The sequence below is a fragment of the Pongo pygmaeus genome, chromosome X (genome assembly GCF_028885625.2).
Source record: "Pongo pygmaeus isolate AG05252 chromosome X, NHGRI_mPonPyg2-v2.0_pri, whole genome shotgun sequence".
NCBI lineage: Eukaryota > Metazoa > Chordata > Mammalia > Primates > Hominidae > Pongo > Pongo pygmaeus.
This window is the reverse complement of record NC_072396.2, coordinates 110,029,094-110,054,940: the sequence shown is the minus strand read 5'-3', so window position 1 is coordinate 110,054,940 and position 25,847 is coordinate 110,029,094. Positions and strand designations below refer to the sequence as shown.

The window sequence follows — 25,847 nt, the reverse complement described above, 5'->3', positions numbered from 1 at the left end:
TAAAAAATATAATTCCTAATATAAATTGGCTGTATTTAATTTCAAAACTGGGGAGAGGAAAATGATTAGTAAGAATAGCATATACTAAGATAATGATGTATTTCAAACCAGACACAGCTCATTACATTTCCTGCTTAAAGTGTCAGGTTTAAGGTAATAATTATTACCTGTGAGTTCGAGTAAAATCATTTAATAAGGCAAAGAAAAAGACATATTGCCTCTTCTAATTATATAATACAGTCTGGCTTATGTTCCTCTGCCAGTGGTTAGTATTTATAAAACAATACTCTTTGTTATTAACTTCAGAGGACTGTTAGTATTAGGGGAATTGTACTTAAAAATGAGAGTTGTCCATAAAAGACTTCATAGTAGACTCCTGTGTAACATCTTGTGCTGATTAGGAGCAACAGTGAGGCTCCTGACCCACCATCAATGAAGCAAGAGTTTGAGTTCTTCACACACTCACCTAATCTACTTGATTGTTCAAAACAATCTACAAAAAGATTGTTTTAGATGGCTGGCTATTAGGAATACTGGCTATGATGATGATGCTACCTTTTCTAGACAAGAAAACCTACAACTCCGGCCTCACCAATATATGTTCTAAATAGGATACTATTAATATAGTCATGAAAACAGAAGTCAAAAGTGGACACTAGGACTAACTTAATTATTCTTATAATTGTAAACACAACAAAACAAAACAAAACATAGATTAAATGTCCCAGAGCCTGTCACAAACTGCATTCCAGACCAGAGCTAATCAAGGAAAAATATTTGTATGTTTGTGTTACAAAACGAAACTGCCAGAATTTTTCATGTACAATATTTTTGCTTAAAGAAAGACTGACAAACTATGATTATTTAAACTCTGGGTATTTGGTAGACATTTTATTTTTAATGAATAAAGTAAACCTGTCAATTTAAGGGGAAAAAACTGATGCTACAATTTAGCAATGATAAAATTTGAGCTTGCAAAGGAAAATTAGAATTTTCAAACATATCTCCCACCAAGCACTTGACAACTTAACAATACTCAGTAACTTTTATGATGAACTTGATGGTGACATTAACAAATGCTGTTTTTTGATATTGCATAATGAAACATGTAAATGTCTGGGAAGATCTACATACAAAGTGAACCAATATTTTCCAACTGACCAATGCATGAAGTTAAAAATCATGCATAAGCAAAACATCTATTCATAGCATAAGATAGATCAATGAGTTTTATTATTAACTGAATATACAACATTTCATTGATATGGTTTTAGATTCCACTTCCCTAGTTTTGGTACATTATTCAATAATTTACTCAATTATCTAAGCAATCTATGAAAATTGACTCTTTCCAACTACCTATATGTGAGAAGCCAGCTTTTATTCGTATACTTCAACCAAAACAACACATGGCAACAGATTGAATGCAGAAGCAGATGTGAGAATCCAGATGTTTTTCATTAAGCAAGATAGATTTAAGAGACTTACAAAAAAGTAAAACAATGTCAATCTCTCTAAAATTTTGTTTTGGGAAAATACAGTTTTTTCATTAAAAATGTGTTTCTTATGTTAACATGTAATAGTTTCATTACTTTTAAATGAATTAATATTTTAAATGTTTTTCAGTTTTAACTTTTAATAAATAAAATATCAAATGATACAACCTATGTAATAAATGAAAGCTTTTTGAAGGTTCTCAATGTTTAAGAGTATAAAGGGACACTGAGACCAAAAAGTTTAAGAACCACTGTCCTGGGTTCTTACTAATGTCACAACAACTCATATTGAAAAATTTACCTCAATTTTTTTAGGATTTGAAATGCATGGCTTCAATGGCTCTATCTGGACTTCAGCCTGAATCGAATGAAATACTTCATCATTGTCTGATGATTCATCTTCTTTGTCCTTTGAAACAAAAAGGAAAGTAATTGTTTTAATTGCTGTTAAAATGCAAGTGATAGGAACAACTTCATCATCTTAATGCTAAGTTGTTTATATGTATTATATAATCTATAATTTAAAATAATACACAATTTAAAAGAATAATATCCAAATATTAAAAATGATTTAAACCAGTAGTTTCTAATACTGTTTGGTTCTGGATCCCTTTCAGAATCTGAGAAATGCTATAGACTGTCCACAGAAAATTGCATATAAACACACCTATTACATATATTTTCTAGTGGATTGCTGACCTCCTGAAGTTCATCTACACGGTCCAGGTTAAGAATCTCTGGCCTAAAACTTGATTGACTCATAACACCAAACTAACTGTCACATTTAGCAAGCTATTATAACTTAAAAGTTTGGTCTTCCTGAGCAATGGAAGATCTGTAATACAGTGGTGCAAATATTTCTCCCTAATTGAGATCTAGGACTTTAGGAAACTGTTTTCCCCTTTAATCCAATCAATATTATCTCTTCAACTGAAAGATTAATAAAAATACATTTTTTGTTTCCTGCTGGTGACTTAAAGCACCCACCTATGTCTCTCAACTCTAATAAAATTTCAGGTATCACGAAGATCTGTGACTTTGACTATATTAGCAATAATTTTCTTTTCCTTTATATTTTCTTCAATGACCACATATAAAGATATAAATGCTTGTACAAGAGCCTAGAGTCATGAGATTGGTAACTATTATTTATTGACTTTTAAAAATTTTAGAATGGCTTTCCACATATATGTTTAAAACAATAAATGACAATAAGTGTGTGCCATGCTGGTATCACTGAATCTTTCAGAGATCAATAAAAGTCTTATTCATAAATGCAAAACCCATTAGATCTAATTGATTACTAGGGTTCATCGAGAATAATCATTAGCATTTTAGATGAGCTAGTTTTTGCCAAATGTCACCATTCTAGACTTAAACCTCCCTTTTCTCCATCTAGTTTCTTGCTCTTTATAGTTCCCTTTTTCTCTGAGAGCTAGACATCCATTTTCCCTTTTGGGCCTTGCTTCTCTTGCTGCTCCTACCTTTTCTCATGTTAAACATGTCAACAAATTAGCATTTGTTTAATTGGCTCAATGTGCACAAACTCAAAGAATTCCTTATCTAGATACTCAGATAAAATTCATTTGTAATTACTACGATTATTATTGGGTAAATAGATGTGGATAAAAGGGTATAAGTTAGGATCATCACAATGATTCCTTTTACACAAATGGATGTGGGGAGTATTAGAAAACAACTGCTCCCCTAACCTTATCTAACCTCATTAATTTGTTATCAAGCCCATAATTCCTCATTATCAGTTTAGAATCCACCAGATTAAATTCAATAACTCTAGTAAAATTATATTCACCTTTTATTAAAGGATTTTTGAAACAATTACGTTTTAGTGACTGTTGTTAGATAAAATGGGGTTTAACACACTGTATTCCACATTTCAAAAGGGTACAGATGAAACCACCCTTATTAACTTATAAAATTAATCACAGAAGAAGAGAGGGGAAAAAACAAAAATATACCAAGCTTGCAGCACGTTTAGCATTAATCTTTAGGTCAGCTTGCTCTCTGACCTCCTTCCTCAATAGATGTTTGTTGCCTATTTTCCTAGAATACATAGACCTTGTTGCAACGTCATCATTCCCCTTAACTGCTCTGTAGATAACAACTTGAACATTATGAAATGTTGTTTTTCCTTTGAGATATTTTTTCAGGTCTTGCATACCAGTGAAACTATTGTCAATTAACTGGTCTGAAGGACCCCACTGACGCCAACTGGTCTGAAGGACCCCACAAGAGGCTGACTCACCAAAAAATGCAGTTTCCACATCCTGATGATTTCAAGAACCATCAACCTTACCCTGACCAATCAACAACTCCAATTATCCAGCACCTCACCCTCTACAATCCCCTTAAAAACCCCATCCCAGAACTCCTCCAGGAGATGGATTTGAGGGTCTCCTCCCCACCTCCTCACTCCATGCCCTGCTGATCATTAAACTCTTCTGCTGCATCCTTGCTGCATGTGTAATTGGTCTGTTACTATGCAGTGGGCATACGAACCTGTTGGTCTTATAACACAGAGAATAATTTGTAAATTGTTTCATGTTCTGTGAGGCCACATAATTGATTAATTATGTAAAATGGGCAGCACATTAGTGAAACAAGTAATAAATATGGTAACCATATACAAAATATTTTGGAAACTGCTTTGCCTTCTCATTTTAACCTTGATTTAAACATCTGTAGTACAAAAATGAGTGTAATTCACTCAAATAGTATAGTTCGACATTCTGTTGGAAGAAAGAATAAACTAACTTAAAGGTTGGAGTAACAAAAGCAAATTTTGTTTTGTGCTTATTTTTGATGAGTTATCTTTGAAATTTTAAGTTATGAAAGTAATTTTTAAAGATCCAAAATAGTAATTTTTAATGTGCATTTGTTGACACTTTATTGGTTAAAGAATAATAGACAGAAAACTAATAATTAAAGCTATATTTCAGTAGAGATACTGAAAAATATTTTTCTCATATTTAGTCACAATTATCTAGAAATTTCAGGAAAATTTATTTGAAGTACAAATTATTTAGTATATCTTCTGTAGAACACAAGGAATATTTATTTCATTTGGTTTTACTGAGAAAAACATCCACATGAGCTATCACATTTTCTCTTCATTTTTGACTCAGAGTAAAAATATCAAAAATTCTTACTTTATCAACTTGTCTCAATTCTTCCTCAGGCTGATTAAAGATATCTTCCCATCTGCGTTGGCGCCTTCGCCTGCGGGCTTCTAAATCCGAGAGTTCAAGCTTTTCAGGTCTCCATGACGACTTTGCCCTGAACCTCTTTGGTGATAGTCTTTTTGCCAGTGCTTGCCTCAGAGTAGAAACTTTTGATTTTTTCTCCCGTGCCTGTTCTGGTTGTGAGTAAAACCTATTTGATGACAGATTTTCCATCAGGGTTTGCAACGGACCAAGTGGCTTTGAGTTATTTGAGTTTGGTGCCCGAAGCAAGTCTCTTGACAGTCCCTCTATCAGTGCTTGAACTGAGCCAATTGCCTGTGGGGCTTCTAGTGTCCAAGCCTGTGCCTGAGGTGATCCTTCAGTTTGCCCCTCTACTGGAATGAGCACCTGAGTATCCAAATGTAGTGGCAACAGCACATGGTGATCTTGTGATAGCAGGGGCAGAAATACCTGGGCATTTACTCGTAATGACTCAGGTTCCTCTGCCTCAGTCTCTGCCTGTGCAGGCTCGGCAGCCTGTTCCTGTACCTCTGGCTGTTCAGGTGCCTGGTTCTGCTCCAGCTCTTGTTCAGGCACCTGGTTGTGCCTCTGCTGTTGTTCAGGGGCCTGGCCCTGCCTTTGTTGTTCAGGTACCTGATCTTGACCCTGAAATTCCTCTGGTACCTGGTCCAGATCTTGTGGTTCTGATGTCTGGGTCTGGGCCTGCTGCTTTTTGGATACTTGGGCCTGTACCTGCAGAAGCCTAGGTGCCCTAACCTGTGTGTGTAGTGGCATGAGCACCCTGGCTGCCCTCCGTAGTCGTGGAGGTGCCTTAATCTGCATTTGTAGAGGTTTAGAGGCCTTAGCCTTCACCTGAGCCTGTAGTGGCATGAACACCCGAGCTGCCCCTTGTAGTCGTTGAGGTGCCTGAGCCTGCCCCTTTAGAGGCCTAGGTGCACTGTCCAGAGCCTGCAGTGGCATGAATACCCTGGCTGCTCCCTGTAGCTGCTGAAGTGCCTGGACCTGTGGCTCTTCTCGATCAGGCAGCCACCTTGGCTGAGAGGGTTCCCCATGTAGGACTCTAAGTGGTCTGCATCTGCTGCTGGTTGGCAATCTCAGAAGCTCGTGAGTGCAAGAGGGTCCTCTAAAATAAACACACAAATGATTGGCATACAATTAGAATTTTTAGTGGAATGGAGCCATTCAAGCCATTCAGAGGCATTGTTTTTACTTTAAAAGATGGACATCTTCTGCAATGAAGATACCTTCAGTAAACCTTTCTGAAATCATTCCCTTAATGTCTGAAATATTCTGCAGATAACATTTGTATTACTAATGTATTCAATTATTAATGAAATATGATATCTACTTGATCATTCACTTGCCAGATATTAAGGAGTCTTTGGGTAGTAATAAAGAATTCTCACATTTTCGCTCAGTATCTCTTAAAAACAGAGATTTGTTATTTGTTGTATCAGAATTAAGTCTTTCTGAACCACAGGCAACAGTATGGAATCAACGGCCTTATGTGAATTGCTATCATCAAATTATATATGCAATTTGTGGAACGCACCTGAATCTTCTGATGGTGTACTGTTCCTTAATAGCTTCTTCTCTTTCAAAGATCAAAGGTATTCCTTTTTTTATGGAAGAGAAAAACATAATGCATAAACAGTCAGCAGATAAGCATGTTATCCACTTAATCACCTTGTTCCCTCTGCTTCTTAGGATGTGGAGTGAATTACAAGGGCAAGAAGGTAGCCCTTCAAAAGTACTTGGTTTGTGATATAGACCATATTCTAGTTTCTAGGCCCACTTTTGCAGCACAATATAGCTATTGCATGCAGATTAATTTCTCTAAACAGAGAAAAGAAAATTTAGCAATATGATTTCTGCAATTCTAAAGAGAAAGAAGAGAGAATGGGACAAAGGGAGAATGAGACAAGAGAAACTCTAAATAGTGGTGAGCATGGCTTACAGCTGTGGGCTCTAGATGTAAGGACTTTATGGCTTGAGGTTGATATTTGGTCTTTTCAATGAGAAGGCAAATTCTTAATTCTGTGTTTTACACTAAACACATTGAAAACATTCAGCTTCTTTCTATCAGCTGTACTGTGACTACTGAAATATAGAAGATTACAAACAAGAGTTTTCTTTTGAATTTCCTATATTAAAATGTTCAGGGCAACTATACTTATATCTTTAGTGTAACTTCCATATAAATGGAAATTTTCCTACAGGTAACATTTTGGAAATTTTGCAATTCTGGAAATTAGCAAATTACCAAGTAGATGTGTGGTTTTCCTGAACCCATTTGTGGCTGGCCTCTGTAATGTTGGCTGAATAACTTCATTACCATAGGTAAATAAATTAATTCTTGCTGCTCCTTGCCTCAAAACATGATACATGTATAGATACAACAAGCCCCACTACAATCAATCCCACAGCTGATCTGAGGATGCCTGCTTTTTCAAGTTTTCCCAGTTACATTCCATTGTTACTCTCAACTCTGCCTATGGTCCGCAAAATCAAATGTGGAATAGGTAACATATAAAGTTAGGACTTCTCAGGGGCTTCTTCTGGACTTGGTGAAAATTCATCCTGGCACTTTTATTTTTATTTTTTTGAGGCAGCGTCTTGTTCTGTCACCCGGGCTGGAGTGCAGTGGCACGATCTTGGCTCACTGCAAATCCTGCCATTTTTAATAGAACTTCACTTTTGTTAACAGACAGAAGTTTATGTTTATTTGTATAAATTAGTTCCTTTAATTATATTTTATATTTGGAGTTTAGTACATAAAACAAGCTTTGTATGGTGCACAAATACTACTTCAAAATTAGCAGTCAATAAATGGTTAATTACAAATCCAGTTATCTCTTGTAGAGTCAAAATACCAGCTGAAAAAAAAGCAAGATATAAATTTTGTTACCTTTTATCTTTTATTTATTTTATTTAGTTAGTTACTTAAAATTGGCATATCACAAAACTTTATTGGATGCTTTCAAGGTCTTCGTAAATATGAACATTTGCCAGGTGTAACTGGCAAGAATTAGTAACTATACACACACACACACACACACGCACGCAAGAGATAATTAAATAAGAGCACATGGCATATTATTGGCAAAACTAAATATCAAAGGCCTCAGAAGTTTTATTTTCAATCTAAGTCTTAAACAAATCCTATTTTTTCCTGGAAACAATACATGAATAAACTCTGAATATTCATTTCAGTAAAATAAAACTTAACAGATTCTACCTTTTTTCTGTCTTTTTTTAATGATTCCAGTAAGATGCCTTGTTAATGACTCAACAACATGTCGTTCATTTTTTATATCCCGAACAAATGGGTGATGAAGCATGTTTGCAGAAGTAGGACGAAACAGGAAATTTTTTATCGTACACTTTTCCATGAAATTGTGGAACTTACGGGACCTAAAAAATGAGTCAAAGAGAGGAAAAAAAGTGTTCTCAGGCCTGTCAGACCTCTTCCCACCACCACCCACATGCCTCTCTGAAAATCATATTTGGAGAGCGTTGCCTTTAGGTATTATTGTCTTCTCAATTGCCAAATATCCTCCAGTTTGGCAACATACATTATAAAGTGAGGCCATTTAGACCTCAGAAAAAGAAGCAAGAGTCAATAGCATTTTCCATCTAAATTACAGTAGAAACTTCAATGAGTTAACTGTAAGTACCTGGTAAAAACTCAAATGCAGATATGATGATTAAATGGTTAATGTGATATATGTAGTCTGCAAGACTAGATTGATCGGCCCACAGCAGTCATACTCTGTATTTTTCATTTGACTATATGCAGTTTTAACTACAGAAGAATGAATATAATGATCCAAAAATAGGATGTTAAAAGCACCAGGACTAACTGATCTTGTAAAATGACCCATGAAAACAGACGTGGCCATAAAAACTGAATCCATGGAAAGGGTTAAATTGAATTCCAATGCAGAATGTTAGCAATCAAATCACAGTCACCACTTCTACCAGGGAAAGCAATAAAAACTAATAATAAGCAAGAGTTTCAGGTACAAGATCAACAAGCTTCAGAGAGAAGGATTCCCAAGTTTAGCTGGCATGTAAGTGCCCTGGGAGAACAAGTCTTCTGCTCTAGGTCTGTGTGTGTTTGGTTTAATGTACTAATCAACAGGGCTGCATATAACTGACTGCCTATATAAGCAACACAAGAAACTTCACAAATAGTTGCCATCAGTTCATCCCACTACTGGGGAAACAACTGAACATGCCCATTGATGGCAGTACAGTAATACCATCAGAAAATACTATAGAGGATATTACTTATTTATAGTTGGCTAGCTACCTCTTAATGAAAACTGGTCATTTAGACCTCCCAGTTAAGATATTAGATTTTAGGAAATATTGTCCAACAAGGATAGTGCAGCAGGACTGATCAAATGAATTAAAACTTCTTTGCTAACATAAAAATGTCAAGTCAATGTAATTAAGAGATTAAGACATTCATCTTTACCATCCGCTGGATTTGACTGTGGGAGCAGATTCCCGCAAAATAACGAAGAGAGCTTCCAAGGGTTGAAGGTTACACAGAGCTGCAAAGGGAAATAGATAAATTTAGAAAGAATGAGAAGGGTAACTAAAGAACACACTCCTCATTCCAGAGGGGATTCTCAGTGATCTTCCACATATTATGTTGAGTAGACACTAAGGGACAAATAGATACAAAAGAATGTATTTCAAAAGAAAAAGAAAAGCTCATTTTAAAGCAATGTTGCAATATATAAGATTCTCAAGTTTCACTATCACCAAGCAGGATAAATTAATAATAAACTAGACAAAATATTTGAAATGTATAGTTGATAATTTATATCTAGAAAAGTTAACTGAAAGTGAAACAAGCACACTTCTATGTTTTTGTATTGCAGGTGTTTAGTTATAAAATTGGAATATGTAATTACAGACTGAAAAATTCAACCGGACTACTAGCTTAGTACAATAATATATAAAGAACAATGATTTAGTAGTCTAGAAAGCTTAGAAGAATCTGTTTTGGAAGCTGAGAGTTCTAGAAAAAAAAAATAGGTATAGTGCAACTGTTAAGAATACACCCCCTAGAGTAAGATCATCTGGGTTCAAACCTAGCTCTACCTTTGTGACTTTGGGCAAATTACCTAGCCTATCTGTATCTTGGTTTCTTCATCTGAAAAACAGGAAATGTAGCAGGAGGAATCCCTTCAAAGAATTGTTGTGAGGATTAATTAGAAACTTACAAGTAAAAGTGTGTTTACCTCGTAAATATATACACCTATTATGTATGCACAAAAATTTTAAAAATAATTTTTAAAGTCCCCCCAAAAGTATCTGACATGTAGTAGATGCTAAATAAATATCAGCTATTGATATTATAACAAAGATGTTAACTCTATGGCACTTTGAGACTGTGCCAAATTACTGGACATTCATTCTCTCTTTCATACACACAGGCATAAAAATAAAAACCTATTCCAATATGTGCTATATAAATTAATTACCTCATTGGTTTGGGAATTTTGGTTTTTTCTATAAGTGTTTAAATATGTCTCACTTATTTCCTCTTGTGTTTTGATTAAAGAAAGTTGGCAGTGCAAAAAATCCCCAATGGAGAGCCATAGTGTCAATTTCATCTAACATTACAACTGTGTCATTCTTGTAAGGATAATTTGATATTAATGACTCTTGATAGAGCCATCCTTTCTCTCCCAAAATGCATTCTCAGAAATACCTAAAGTGAAAAACTGGCCTTTCATAGTAGTAGACAAAAACTCCACAGAGTGATTTTATTAGGGCTATACAAAGGCAATTGTTTAAAGGCCAAGCTTTGTTTTCAATTACATGGGCATAAATTAATAGAAGATGCATTTTTATAATTGAAGGCAGAATTAGCTCCAAGCACAAAGTATCAGGATCATATTTAACCCTTTTTATTCTTTTACTATGTCCAATCATTCTCCAGGTTCTGTCCTTTAAACTTATTGCGAGTTTGTACAATATTAAACAGTTGTCATTTATTAACATCTGAGCAACAGCCCACTGACAACATCTTCAGGGGTCAAGAGCTAGGACACAGACTAGGTAAGTTTTCTTTAACGGAAAGGAAAAGTTCACAAAGGAATGGAGCATAGGGTGGGTACAAGAGCTATGTCAACAGCAGCTGTTTATGGTTTCCTATATATTCTAATTTCAGGAATGGCAGTAACTGCCCCCTCCAACCTATATCTCATAGCACTACCTAAATGTTCATCATTAGAGGCTCATTCCTTTGAAACAGCAAGCCTCCCTTAAAAATCACATTATCTCTTGAAGGGTTGGACACATGTTAAACTGGGCTTAGTCTGAATTAGGTTAAATAATGTGGTTTATTCTTAACACATGTTGAGATCTGAGGGAATCTTCTGAATATTGAAGGAATAGGCATCTTGATGGGACAGCGGTAGATTTGAGCCACAATGCACTCAGGTAAAGATAGACATGAGGTATGAGAAAGCAACACTACAAGGGATAGAAGTAGGACTATAAAGAAGCATCATTGAGAATATTTAAAATAATCTACAATATCAAGGAGAATACAAAAATAGGGGAAAATATGGGCCAGGTTAAGGCAAGTTGACTAGTGTACAGCTTTGCCAAGAAAGGGGTGTCAGCGTTAACTGTTGATCCTATCTTGCTTCTCCTCCAGGCACAGATTATCTTTTCTATAAAAGATAGAGACTAAAAACCACATCTATTCAAAATTAACCTATGATACTCTGATGTTTGGATGATTATTATAAATGTTCTGGCCTTGGTAAAGGTCCCCATATTGTTTGAATTCCTATCCAGAAACTAGGGACTGAAGGGGTTCCTGGTTTACAAGTGTCCAGTTCTCTCTTTCTAGAGCCACTACAACAGTGGTCCCCAAACTTTTTGGCACCAGGGACTAGTTTCGTGGAAGACAATTTTTCCATGGACCTAGGGGTAGGGGGTTGGTTTGGGGATGAAACTGTTCCACCTCAGAACAGCAGGCATGAGTTGGATTCTCATAAGAAATATACCACTTAGATCCCTTGCATGCTCAGTTCACAATAGGGTTCCCACTCCTAGAAGAATCTAATGCCATTGCTGATCTGACAGGAGTCAGAGCTCAGGTGGTAATGCTTGCTCACTTGCTCGCCGCTCACCTCCTGCTGTGTGGCCCAGGGGTTGGGAACCTATGCCCTATGGCATCCTATCAGGGAGAAGTTATTCTTTCTCTCTCTTTACTTCTCTGGAAAAGACTCACCAAAGGAAGACCAAAGGAAGAGAATTTTGTTATCTGGAACTCAGAGGATATTATCAGATAATTGTCACTTTGGAAGGCCATCCCTTATGAGATAATACTTATCATAACCTGGAGGATTTCTGCAGTTAAACTGATGACAATTATTTCTACACAAAATTAATATTCCAGGCAATAAAGGACACCGGTAAAAGAGAAATGTTTTAGTAGGGAGGCTATTTAGGGCTGCTCTTGACCAAAATTGTACTATTCCAATTACTGATCCAGGCAGGCCAGCCCTATTTTTCCTCTTTGTGAGTTCCAAATCTCCTGGCCTTCACTTATCTTTTGTAAGAAGCTTGTCATTTGTGTAATCTGTGCAAAACTCCTTATCTGCACTCCTGTGAGTTTGCTCACCAATACTTTTTCCCGTAACTTAATATTGCGGAATGAAAAAAAAAGTGAAACAAACAAAGGTGACCCAGGAAGTACAAACTGCAAAACATAGAAAGTTGGTTTCCCAGAAAGGCATAGTGAGGAGCATTCAGAAACAATGGAAAAAAGATACTACTCAATGCAGGCATGTACCCTAACCAAATCCATGCATCAATACTAATATGAAATATTAGTTGCTGCTGCTCAATTTAACATAATCTAAGTATGTTTCCAAAACAGAAATAATCAGGAAATGATGAGGAATAGTCCACATCCCCTCAGTATAATTTCAATTTTATATATGTGTCGTATGTAATGTTCTTATTGTTTAACATTTTCCATTATTAATTTTTTATTCACCCAACTTAGGTACTTTGCTGATTTGGGGGCATTATAATACAGGCAGAAGCAACATGATCTCCACAGGCATCCTAGCTTTATCGCAGCCCCTCTTTGATATTCCAAGGGATACCAGGAATTTTCAACAATTATGTTACCGTTATTTCTATTTCTTGAAATTCCTCTCATTGGCCTTGAAAGAAAATGCTAACATAGTTCAAGCTCATAAAGCTTGACGGGTGGACATTTTGCAGATAGAGCATACAAGAACATGGGAACCTATAGGATCTGCTTTGGAGAGGGGAAAGCAAAGCAACCCTCCCCATACCCCAGAAGGCACTACTTTACACTTCTCATCCAATAATACCAAAGATGCATTGTCATTTATACTTTTGGATTTTAGGTACTAAGGACAGCAAATATGCCATGCTTTGGAGTCACACATTAGATGGTTATCAATCACTTATACCCTAGTTTACATTCCATTTTTACTTTCCTATCAGAAAGCAGTGCCTTGAGAGAACAGGATGCTAACAGGTCATTTAAATGATGGAGAGGTAGAGAAAAGAAGATGAAATGGGCACTGACGCAGCTGAAAGGAGTAAAGAGGGCACAAAGGTAAGCTGAATTGACTCCAGAAGAAAAAAAAACAGGCTTACTTCCTGACATTGCTGAAGATTAGCTCAATTTCAATGAAATGCTGGAGAATTTTCTCAACTATCACAGCCTGAGGCAGTAGCACTGTGTGACTGTAAATATTCTGGAATCTAAATATTCCACCAGGAAATATAGACTGGAATGCCAACCAGAATCCTTATTCTGGTTGCTCAGGACTGTCAGGACCAAATGCTACTGACACTAAATGGAAACAACACTCAGTCAATGTAAAATAAGATATTATAAGAAAGAAAAGCACAAGCTGATTTATATACCCACAACTAGCTATTCTGAAGAAAGCATTTGGTAATCACTGAAAAGGCCACCATTCGTAGTTTGGCACATAGTATGACACCTGTGTGGCCAGTGAAAGCTGAGTGGTACAAGTGGCAATCTCATCTTCTTCAACAGAGAGAGATTTGTATGATTTGTACAGTACATTTCCCTAATCTTTAACAAATATCAAACATTTTTTACTCACGAGGGGCTCCTTCAGCCATTTCAATGGCAGTAATTCCCACAGACCACACATCACTCTGCAAAGACAAAGACGACAAAAAAGTCACTTAAAAATAGGAAATTGGTAGTATTTAGAATCTCAAAACAATGTTTAGCTGGGGGTGTGGATGTCAATGCCAGAGTTCTTTTACGGGTTTCCCATAATGAAGCTTTATTATAGAGTGACATTATAGGAAGACTTAATCTGAGCTTGTGACCAGCCAGTACCTCACTACACAACAGGTTGATAGGGACTGGAGTTCAGCGCAAGGAAAGTTCATTTTGGATGCACTGATATTATTGCTTTACCTGAAATACCAAAAGAAACTTGCCATAAAGACATTTTATTACATAGACCCACCAGTTGTATCATCTTGGGCAAATGTTTTAACTCCCTGTGCCTTAATTCCACTCTATGTAAAATGGTGATAACAATAGCATACACTTACATGGGACTGATGTGTGTGTGTGTATGTGCATGTGTGTGTGTGTGTGTGTGTACTTCAGTAGTTCCTGGAATATACTAAACTAAGGCTAGAATTATAATGAGACTCTAGAAAATTCTCTTCACTACCAACTGTTTAGTACTTTTTTTTTTCAGAGTGTGGAAAGGGCACAGGGCTAGAGTTACACTGGCTGGCTAAATGACTCCTAAACAGGTTTACTGAATTCTCTTTTTTTTTTTTTTTTCCTTAAGACAGAGTCTCACTCTGTCGCCCAGGCTGGAGTGCGGTGGTGTAATCTCGACTCACTGCAACCTCTGCCTCCTGGGTTCAAGCGATTCTCCTGCCTCAGCTTCCCGAGTAGCTGGGATTATAGGTGCCTGCCACCACGCCAGGCTAATTTTTTGTATTTTTAGTAGAGACAGCGTTTCGCCATGTTGGCCAGGTTGGTCTCGAACTCCTGACCTCAGGTGATCTGCGGCCTCGGAGGTTAACTGGATTTTTAGAACCCTAGTTTATAGATTTCTTAGCTTGAGTTGTGATAGTCTATGCTTAAGACTTCTTTCAGTTACATGATGCTAAAAACTAAAAATAAATAACGAATACAGGTGAAAGTCCTTGGAAGACTGCAAAAAGTATACAACTATAAAGCATTATTTCTATAAAAAGCCACTTGAAGAACATGCTTCCATAGTCTTCGTAGCTCCTAACAGCACTGAACATAACAGACTCTCAGTAAATAATTGTTTTGCAGATCATGTAGAGGGCACTTAAGGAAAGGGAAAAGAGATGAATCTTAATCAACTTCAAGTATTGAGTCCTAGGTTCCACTCAGGGAGACCACAATGAATTGTTTGGATGACTTATGTGGAGAGTGAGTGAGGTTTTTCCAGTCTATAGCAAATGGAGAGTTTTCTTTCCACATCAACCTTTTGAAATGTGTACATGGATATATGTATATTGTTCAAATTGCAGTTTCAGTGGAAATTTTAATAAATAGCATGAATTGTTACTTTGTCTATTACATTGATTTTCTGTGGTTTTGGAAGTGAAACATGCCAAGGATTTTCTCCATTACCCTGAGTAATCAAATTATTTTTTGTCTTTTCTGGAGCTAAGTTACTGTGGGGGTTAATAATTGGCTTTACATTTATTCATTTTTAAGTTTACAATGCTCTTTGCCCCTGGAAGTTAAATTTTTATATACATATAAATCCACATTATATAATATTTTTACCAATAGGTTGCAAGCAACATAAACTACACATTCTGCCTCAAATGCAGGTAACTCTCAGTGGTATACTTTGTCCACATTCTTAGAAAATATTATTTTATGAATATAATCAAACCACTTACTGAAATAGAGGCTTGTATTTCCTACTAGCATTTATTGTAAAAGGCGGAGCTGCCTGCTTTTTATTTTTTGTTTTATCATTAAAAATAAATGTTAATCAAAAATCCTTTCCAAATTGTAATTTCCACTGTCTGAATTCTCACACTCACTCTGTAATCATAGGAGCGTCTTGGGTCCTCATCACAGTCAATCACCTCAGGTGCCATCCAGTATGGTGTCCCAATGAAACTATTCCTTCTTCCATTAGTTCTGCTCACCTGGGCACTCACTCCAAAATCAACTGCCAAGAATCATTATATGTCAAAATAATCAATCAGGAGGAAAAAGCTTTAATAAGTTATTGCTTTAACTTGGAAAGCTGATACAAAAGCCACAATGGATAACAGATTTTCATTCCAGCCTAGCAAACTTTACCATGAAGTCTACTCCAGGAATACTGGGAAATAAGCTTTTCCTGCTATTTATTTTGGAATGAGACTCAGCAGTGCTATTATAAATCTACAGTAGGTTTGGCTGAATGTTTACCATGAATATTAAAAATAATGTACTGTCGGAACACTCTGAACCTCCGAAATGATAACATATGTAGTGTTTGGACCTGGGAACCAAGCTGGAGGAAGACCAGAACTATAAGCAAGATCAAAGAAATCTAAAACCTATTAGCAGTTGATCAGGAAGCCTCACACATGATATGAGAAGGCTCTATCACACTGATAAAGAAAAATGAGTTTTCTGCTAGAATTTAGTTTAAATTCCTACATAGACCTTTTGAATCAGATGCAGGTATTTACTGTGGTATGTACATCTTAGCTTAGATTATAAAAGTTCAGTGTTCTATTCATCTGTGGGATACATTATAAGAAAATATTTGGTATGGTATCCTCAGAAACAGAAAAAAGGCTGAAGTAGGCTGGGGTTATTTATTCCAGAAAAAATAAAACAGGGATGAAAAATGAAGTAGATTTTCTAATTTAGAATGGTTTCCAGGAATCCAGAGGATGGCGAACAAAACTGACTAAAAAGAAGCTTCAGGAATTTAGGGGAAGAGAAGAAAAAGGAAAAAGAAAAACCTAAGAGTTTAAGGCAGTTTTAAAGGATCTAACAAGAATGACAACAACAACAAAAATGTCCACAATATTTGTGAAGATCACCATTGGGTGTTGTACCATGTTTTTATCTAGATTTTTTAAAAGAAATAGGTTAAATAATTGCCCAGCATTCTCACTATCCCTGTGAACCGGCATTAGGGGCCAAGATTTACCTAAGAAGGCCATAAGTTGCTATATGGCATATATACAGAGGAGAAAATGAAAGGAGAAAAGACTAGAAGACTGATTAATAGAAGAAAAGAAAAAAGAGCAAGAGAAAGAGAAATGAAAGCCAAGACGAGATGAAACCTCAACAATGGCATAATTTAAAGTTTTCTTTCATGACCTTACAGGCTGGAATATGAAGATTATCGAGCAATTGCAACTGCAATATAATCATTTTTCCATCTCTTTCCCTTCTATCAGTTCCTTTGGCTGTCATTAGGTTTGCTTTCTGAAAATTTCTTCTTATACTATGTTGCTTAAAAACAACTATAATCTTAAAAATTTAAAACAAATTGTACAAGAATTAAGTGCAAAATATGTGTGATTAAATTTTATAATGTGTTACTTCAAAATAATGATAATCTGAGAAATCTAGAACAAACTGTACAGGGACTACATGTAAAGTAAATCTGATTAAACTCTAATCCAGCAGTAGAAGGTCTCTCCTCCAGAGGAAAGTACATGAACTTTAGTGCATGGACATTGTGACAGATATTTCAGTGGCTTTTCATTTACGTACAGTTTCTCTTTTGTGCTGTAAATGTTTGCGTTGACCAGCAACTTGACACAAGTATATGACAGTGTTGCTCTATATGCGAACACAGTGTTTAGCCTTGTGATTAACTATCTATCCTGCATATTTAAATGTGAAATATGTATGCCCTTCATGTATTTTTTACATTTTTATTGTTTATTCATTTATTGTTTAGAGACAAGGTATCTCTCTGCCACCCAGGCTAGAGTGCAGTGGCACAATCATAGTTTACTGCAACCTCAACATCCTAGGCTCAAGTGATCCTCCTGCCTCAGCCTCTCGAGTAGCTGGGACCACAGGTGTGCACCACCATGCCCAGCTAATTAAACATTTTTTTTTTTTTTTTAGAGATAGGGTCTTGCTATGTTGCCCAGACTGCTCTTGAACTCCTGGTCTCAAGTGATCCTCATGCCTTGACCTCCTAAAATGATGGGATTATAAGTATGAGCTACTGCACCTGGCCTCTCCTTATGTATTTTAAAATTGTGTTTCTAGCTTTATAGCTTTTAGAGTGACACAAAAGAAATAATACATTCTCTTGAAACTACTTTCACTTATTCCAAGAATAAACAATTACTACCTCATGCTTCTTCCACAAATGTTCAGTGAAAAATGTTCCTAATGAATGAACAAAATCTCTACTCTTGTTCTATCTGTTTAGCAAGAAAATGGGAAATATCTTAAGGTCATGTTCAGACACATGTTTACAAATTGTTGAAAAATAATGCAAGTGACTTATCCTCTATATCTATGGGATTATCTGCCACTACAATGTACTGACATGATTTTTATGGTATTATTCTAAAAACTATTGATATTTATTTTACACATTAAAGGGTACAATATATTGTTCCTTATGCGCTTAAGGACAAGAAAATCAGAAAGTATGTGTGGTTATTTTCAAGTAAATTATATAACTCTGAACTCTGGCATAGAAAGCTAGGTACTTCCAGTCTTTTGATTTATAATTCTGAACTTGACTTGCATATTATTGGAGCATCAATTCTGATCAATATCATTTCTTTACATATCTGAAAAAATCCAGAGAAGCAATTCATCCTTACATAATTTAAAAGTTATTTGATATTCTTGAGAAAATATGACTCTGTCATGTGAAATAATTTTTTTATTTTTTTAAATCCCTTCCCTTGGCATCGAAATTTGCACATGGTAAATACTCAATTCAATTGTTGAAATAAATGTAATAGCTATTTCTAATAGAGGGTAAAGCGATGGCCAAAAAGTAAATCCCCATTATAATTCAAAAGTTGTTTTATCTACATGATTTCAAAGAAGCAGGTATGTGCATCCTCTTTCTTTTGCCCCGCCTCCTCTCCCAAACAAATTTTCAAATTTTGACTGGTTTTGCAGGCAGGGAAAACCCAGCTCAAGTAAGTAGAGGATATTGGCAGGGACATGATAGAAAGCATAGTTATCGTAAAGGAGCTTTCTCCATTAAGATGTTTTGGACTTAAAATACTGTAAGAATAAACTTACCCAGTTTTACTTCAGCATTATGAGTCAGCAGCACATTCTGACCTTTGATGTCCCGGTGAATTACTCGGTGTGCGTGAAGGTGAGCTAAGCCCTGTATATATTTTTTAAAAAGCCACATCAGTATATATTTCTTTCTTTCTTTCTTTCTGGTACATTTCTTAGTATTTTTGGAAAAACTTTTGATAAGAGAAACAGCTTAATTTTGATGTTTCAGACACAATTCTTTCTTTAGGCTGGAATCACTACAACCCGTTCCCAGAAATATGACTTTTGGCTATAAGGAAAGGAAAATAAATCAGGACACCCACGAAAAAAAAGAGCACCAAAAGTAATGTTTGTATACATTGGGCCACTTTACCTTCCTTTTTAGCCTCCGTATTTCCAACTAGTCATAAGAGTAAAGACTTGGACATCTTGAATATCATAGCTCAGCTATAGTTTTGCTCTATTTCTTACCCAACCATTTGTTTAGTCCAAAATATTTTCTAGTCAGCTTTGTAGGCTGAGAATTTAGGGGAATGTGGAAATTCATTTTACAGCATTTGTAATCTGTGTTGGCTTAACACTTTGGCTCTAGCCCATTCACCACTAAAATTTACCCATGGCCTGGCTAACCCATGATGTGGTATGCAATGTTAAGCTGTAGTGAGACTGCCTCAGACACTAACTGGAGATTCATAATAAAGTAACAATAAAACTGCTAACATTTATTGAGCCCTTATTCTTTGCCAAGGATTGTACTAAGTGCTTTACATGGAGTAAATTACTAATTCCTCTCAGAAACCCTTTGAGGAAGGTGTTAATATCACCCTTATAATATAGATGAGGAAAGTGAGCCTTGGAAATATTAAGTAACTGATTCCAAGTAATAAAACTTATCCACAGTAAACTAAATGTAAACTCAGCCCAGAGTTTGAACTCTCAACCATTTACACTATCATCACAAGTGAATCCAACCAAAATGACAGGAAGGACATTCTAACATTGTATGAGTAGTACTGTTCAATTCTGTTAAGATCCTTCTTGGATGACCCTAAGAACTGAAGCCACAAAAGATGGGAATTGGTAGATCAAGAAGATTGTTGCTCTCATCCAATTGGGTGTGGAAAATAAAGAAACTTAAAACAGGGGCAGTAATCAAAGAAAATATTTGTCTGCCAAAAGGCTACAGTTGGTTTGAGGCCATTCTATAAAATACTGACTTTTTCTGACTCACCTTCATCTTAATCTATGATGCTTGTGCTATGTTTTTGTTTAAAGAACTCTAAAATAATAACAACATAATAAATAATCCAAGTGGTCATTTCCATGATCCACTGAACACAGTAGTCTTAATCTGACAGAGGTATTAAAGGCCATGATTTCAAAGGAGCTTGTTACCCAGCTTATTTAAAGGCGTCAGCTGCAAATCGGCTTTCTCAAAAGCTTTTTGGCCTTTTCAGATATCCTGATGCACAGGTTATGTTTAGAATACCTAAACTATCTGATGTGAGCAGGTATAAGGTGCATTGTATATATTACTCCCAGGTTCTTAAAAGATCAGAAGAGAATGACTATATGAAGACTCACCTGAAGGATTTCTCGGCAGATATAAGCAATCCAATCTTCTTTTAAACTCTGATTTCTGGTCATTCTCACTACATCAGTGACCGAACCTGCTGCACATAACTCCATCACCATCTGCAGGAAAGCCAGCAAAGTATAAAAAATTAGTGTCCAATTTTCTGAAAATATCTGGAGAGTTTTAGTCCATATGGCTTGTATCTATATGTAATGTTTAGAGATTAAGGCACTGCAAGTACTGCCTCAATTTTCTGGTGGAAGACTCCAAAGGCTAGCGAAATTAGAGAGAGTTGGATTAAAACCAAAGATTTGTGGAGGGAGAGAAGCCAGGTATTTCACCAGAGATATTTAACTGGAAGTTGGGGTTTGAGCTATGTCTTGAAGGATAGGTGGTGTTTGGATATGCTTAAAAGGAAGACCATTCTGTTTATGGAAAACTAAATAAACACATGCTTTTAGAAAGAAGTTTGCGCAAGGAACAAACCTAAGTGATGACTGGAATGGGAAGGAAAGGATGGTCAAGGAAACAGTTTAATCGGGGGTGAAGAAACAAAATATGGAGGTTCTCAAAAGAGTTTACATTTCAACATTAAGGCTAGGTTTGGTTTTTGTTGTTTTGTTTTTATTTTCAAATTCCAAACTATTTTCTCCAAGATACTGGCAAGCTACAACTCCAAGGGGGAATTTGTCAGTTGCATTCCTGTGGGATAATTTCATCCAAATGGGATTGCTACTAAGGAAAACCTATTTTAAAACTAATATCTTCAATAATATTTCATTCAGATTTTATTGTATTAATAAACTCAGTTTTTCAGAAAGTTTATTTTTGACACATATAAATTGAGCGCCCAACTAGTAAATTTTCTTCCAGGTAATATGAGTTAACTAGAGTAAAGAGTGATGTACAAGAGCATATAACTATTATAATTATCCTAGCAATATTTTCTTTGAGTACAGGTTTATGTATTACTGCCCACATCAAAAATACTTTATCAAAAGAGCAAAATGTCTTTTTTTAACTTTATGCAAATTAATTATCACCATAGATGAATGGAAGCAAAAGGATAAACTCAAAATCATGACTATTCAAAAAGTCTACCTTACTTCTGTGGAATATCAAGATCTGCTTTACAGAAAACTACTCCCCTAATTTACAGTTATTCGCCACTGATATTATTGCATGTCTTTCACCTGAGTACACTTTCACCAAAAAGAAGAGGCAGCCAAACAAAATGAAAACAGATAAGCCACAAAAAGTTGATTTTCACGTGGAGAATTAAGCATTGACTATATTGAACGGGCACAACATGTACACTGTGGTAACTCCTCATTTTGAACCATGACAAACCAGAATTAAAGCCATTCATCTAACGTAAACTCTGGAAGATCTGCTTACATTATGTGAGTCAGAAGAGCTCAACTATAAAAGGAATGTAAGACATTCTCAGTAATTTTCCTAACTTTGTAAGCATGGTACATACACTTCTTTATTAATGGTCATTATTAAGCTATTTACTTACTTCCTATTTGTATTTCTGATCTATATAGGCAAAAATTTGTGAAGTGTCCCATGAAAATTCTTATCTTCACAAATAATGTATGCATTAAATGTTTATTCATCCTCCAGATCTCAGTTCAAGCTTTTATTCCTCAAGGAAGATTTTCTCATTTCCCAGCTTAATTAAGGTTTGTTATTCACCCACAGACAGCCATGATATTTCTCTTCTGACCAATTATACATTTATGTGTGTGATTATTTGACTGACGCTGGTCTTTGCAAGTAGATTGTAAGCACCAATGGGTCAGGAGCATGTCTATTCAGCTTACCGTTTTATCCTCAGCATCTAGCACAACACCTGACAAATAGATAGTTTTCAATTGATATATGTTGAATGCCTGAATGAATTGAGTACTAATACATATCCAATAATATCCAATACATATCCAATAAGGAGACTGCAAAATTTCTCACACTTTGCTATACTATCAAGAGGAAAAAAAATTGTAAGTGAAAATATATAAAAAAGACAAATGGTATATGCCAAAAAAAATTTCTCAGTAACTAAACTATGCAGCCATATTTACTAAAATCTCAACTGGAATTGTCAGAGAATAGAGAATGCATGTTAACTGGACATTTGAGAGAAAACAGAGTTAAGCTGAAGGCCTATAAATTTGGTGGTTCTCAAAGTGTGGTGATCAGTCCAGCGGTAGCAGCAGCATCACATATGAACTTATTAGGAAGGATAATTTTTTGGACCCACACCCCCAAATCTACTGAATCAGAAATTCTGTGAGTGATGCCCAGAAATCTGTGTTTTATCAGGCTCTCTGGGAGATTCTGATGCCTGCCAAATTTAGAGAACCACTGTTTCAATTCCACCCCTTGTTGAAAACCTTTCTATAATGTCCACTGTCCTATTTTCTGAAGTCCATTATTTAGAATGTAATAGAATATTTTATTGTCACTTGAAGATACTGAAAAGCTTTAGTCATTATTTTGAAAAAATACTACTAACTCGGACATGGAATGGAAATGTAGCAAGTATAGAGATTCAAGTGTATACTTACCCCACCTTATATTCTAAATATTCAATTTTTAATAAAGACATCCTTGACCAAAACTGATTTTCTTGTGATTTAACTATTTTTACCACAGTGGAGGGCAGCAAAAATTCTGGTAACTGTGACTTAGGTAGCATAGGTTCCATTTATCCTCTAAATTTATATCTTATTGATCTAGAATTTGTGATACACCAGGCATAATGACTAAGAAAAGGATAAGTCAGCTTACCATTTGGAAAAGAGTTTCTTAGGAGTTATGTTTATCCACAAGTGCATATACTTTGCAAAAACTTAAAATGCACCCAGATGCTCATGTCAAGTGCTAATTAGAATTTATCCTTATCCAGTCATTATTTATTAGTTCATTGGGTAATTTCTGTAATAGCAACCATAGTAATTACATAAAATATTTGAAAATATTTATGTTGACTATTTCCAGTATGCATTTGAGTCCTCCCCCATCCCACCAGTAATCCCCTTGTCAGGCACTTAACTTATTTTCCCATATTTTATCACTCTCATCTCTAGGAATCAGAGTATATTTTGCCACATGATATGGTTTGGCTGTTTCTCACCCGAATCTCATCTTGAATTGTAGCTCCCATAATTCCCACATGTCATGGGAGGGACCTGGTGGGAGGTAATTGAATCATGGGGGCAGGTCTTTCCCATGCTGTTCTAGTGATAGTGAATAAGTTTCATGAGATTTGAGATTAATGGTTTTATAAAGGGGAATGCCCTTGCACATGCTGTCTTGCCTGCCACCATGCAAGACATGACTTTGCTCCTCCTTTGCTTTCCACCATGATTGTGAGCCCTCCCTAACCATGTGGAACTGTGTCAATTAAACTTCTTTCCTTTATACATTTCCTTTATAAATTATTAAGGCTCAGGTATGTCTTTATGAGCAGCGTGAGAACAGACTAATACAGTAAATTGGTGTCAGTAGAGTGGGGCACTGCTGTAAAGACACCTGAAAATATGGAAGCAACTTTGGAACTGGGTAACAGGCAAAGGTTGAAATAGTTTGGAGGGCTCAGAAGAAGACAGGAAGATGTGGGAAAGTTTGAAACTTCCTAGAAACTTGTTGAATGACCTTGACCAAAGTGCTGATAATGATACGGACAATATGGTCCAGGCTGAGATAGTCTCAGATGGAGATGAGAAATTTGTTGGGAACTGGAGTGAAGGTGACCTTTGTTATGTTTAAGCAAAGAGACTGGTGGCATTTTGCCCCTTCCCTAGAGATATGTGGAACTTTGAACTTGAGAGAGATAATTTAGGGTATCTTCTGGAAGAAATCTCTAAGTAGCAAAGGGTTCAAGAGGAAGCAGAGCATAAAAGTTTGGAAAATTTGCAGCCTGATTATGCAATAGAAAAGAAAAACCCGTTTTCTGAGGAGAAATTCAAGCCAAATGCAGAAATTTGCAAAAGTAACAAGGAGCCAAACGTTAATCACCAAGACAATGGGAAATGTCTCCAGAGCACATCAGAGATCTTCACAGCAGCCCCTGCTATCACAGGCCCAGAGGCCTAGGAGGAAAAAAAAATGGTTTCATGGGCCAGGCCCAGGGTCCTCTTGCTGTGTGCAGCCTAGGGACTTGTTGCCCCGTGTCCCAGCCACTCCAGCTATGGCTAAAAGGGGCCAAGGTACAGCTTGGGCTGTTGTTTCAGAGGGTGCAAGCCCCAAGCCTTGGCAGCTTCCACATGGTGTTGAGCCTGCCGATGCGCAGAAATCAAGACTTGAGGTTTAGGAGCCTCTGCCTAGATTTCAGAAGATGTATGGAAACTCCTGAATGTCCAGGCCGAAGTTTGCTGCAGTGGCCGGGTCCTCGTGGAGAACATCTGTTAGGGCAGTGTAGAAGGGAAATGTGGGGTTGAAGCCCCCACACAGAGTCATCACTGGGGCACTGCCTGGCGCAGCTGTGAGAAGAGGGCCACTGTCCTCCAGAACCCTGAATGGCAGATCCACCAATAGCCTGCACCATGTGCCTGGAAAAGCCACAGACACTCAATGTCAACCCATGAAAGCAGCCAGGAGGCTGTACCCTGCAAAGCCACAGAGGCAGAGTTGCCCAAGACCATGGGAACCCACCTCTTGCATCTGCATGACCTGGGTGTGAGATATGGAGTCAAAGGAGATCATTTTGGAACTTTAAGATTTGACTGCTCTGCTGGATTTTGGACTTACATGGGGCTTGTAGCCCCTGCGTTTGGGCCAATTTTTCCCATTTGGAGCAGGCATATTTACCCAATGCCTATACCCACATTGTATCTACGGTAACTAACTTGCTTTTGATTTTACAGGCTCATAGATGGAAGGGACTTGCCTTGTCTCAGATGAGAATTTGGACTGTAGACTTTTGAGTTAATGCTGAAATGAGTTAAGACTTTGGGGAACTGGTGGGATGGCATGATTGGTTCTGAAATGTGAGGAGATGAGATTTGGGAGGGGCCAGTGATGAAATAATATGGTTTGGCTCTGTGTCCACACCCAAATATCTTGAATTGTAGCTCCCATAATTCCCACGTGTCGTGGGAGGTAACTGAATCATGGGGGCAGGTCTTTCCCACGCTGTTCTCATGACAGTGAATAAGTTCACGAGATCTGATGGCTTTATAATGGGGAATTTCCCTGAACATGCTCTCTTGCCTGCCGCCATGCAAGACGTGACTTTGCTCCTCCTTTGCCTTCTGCCATGATTG

The 25,847-nt window shown here is 36.6% G+C and overlaps 1 protein-coding gene across 3 annotated transcripts in view; it reads right to left on the bottom strand.

Moving 5' to 3' along the window:
* Positions 1–25,847, bottom strand: part of NRK (Nik related kinase) — a 135,897-nt gene that overhangs the window by 41,979 nt on the left and 68,071 nt on the right. For all 3 annotated transcript variants that reach the window (XM_063660118.1, XM_054473118.2, XM_063660119.1), the window contains exons 6-14: positions 20,583–20,693; positions 19,014–19,104; positions 15,818–15,948; positions 13,855–13,909; positions 9,183–9,261; positions 7,938–8,113; positions 6,252–6,315; positions 4,667–5,822; positions 1,798–1,905 (exon numbers count right to left, since the gene is read on the bottom strand). In XM_063660118.1, the coding sequence (XP_063516188.1) occupies positions 1,798–1,905; positions 4,667–5,822; positions 6,252–6,315; positions 7,938–8,113; positions 9,183–9,261; positions 13,855–13,909; positions 15,818–15,948; positions 19,014–19,104; positions 20,583–20,693 (1,971 nt within the window). The remainder of the gene's footprint in view (positions 1–1,797; positions 1,906–4,666; positions 5,823–6,251; positions 6,316–7,937; positions 8,114–9,182; positions 9,262–13,854; positions 13,910–15,817; positions 15,949–19,013; positions 19,105–20,582; positions 20,694–25,847) is intronic.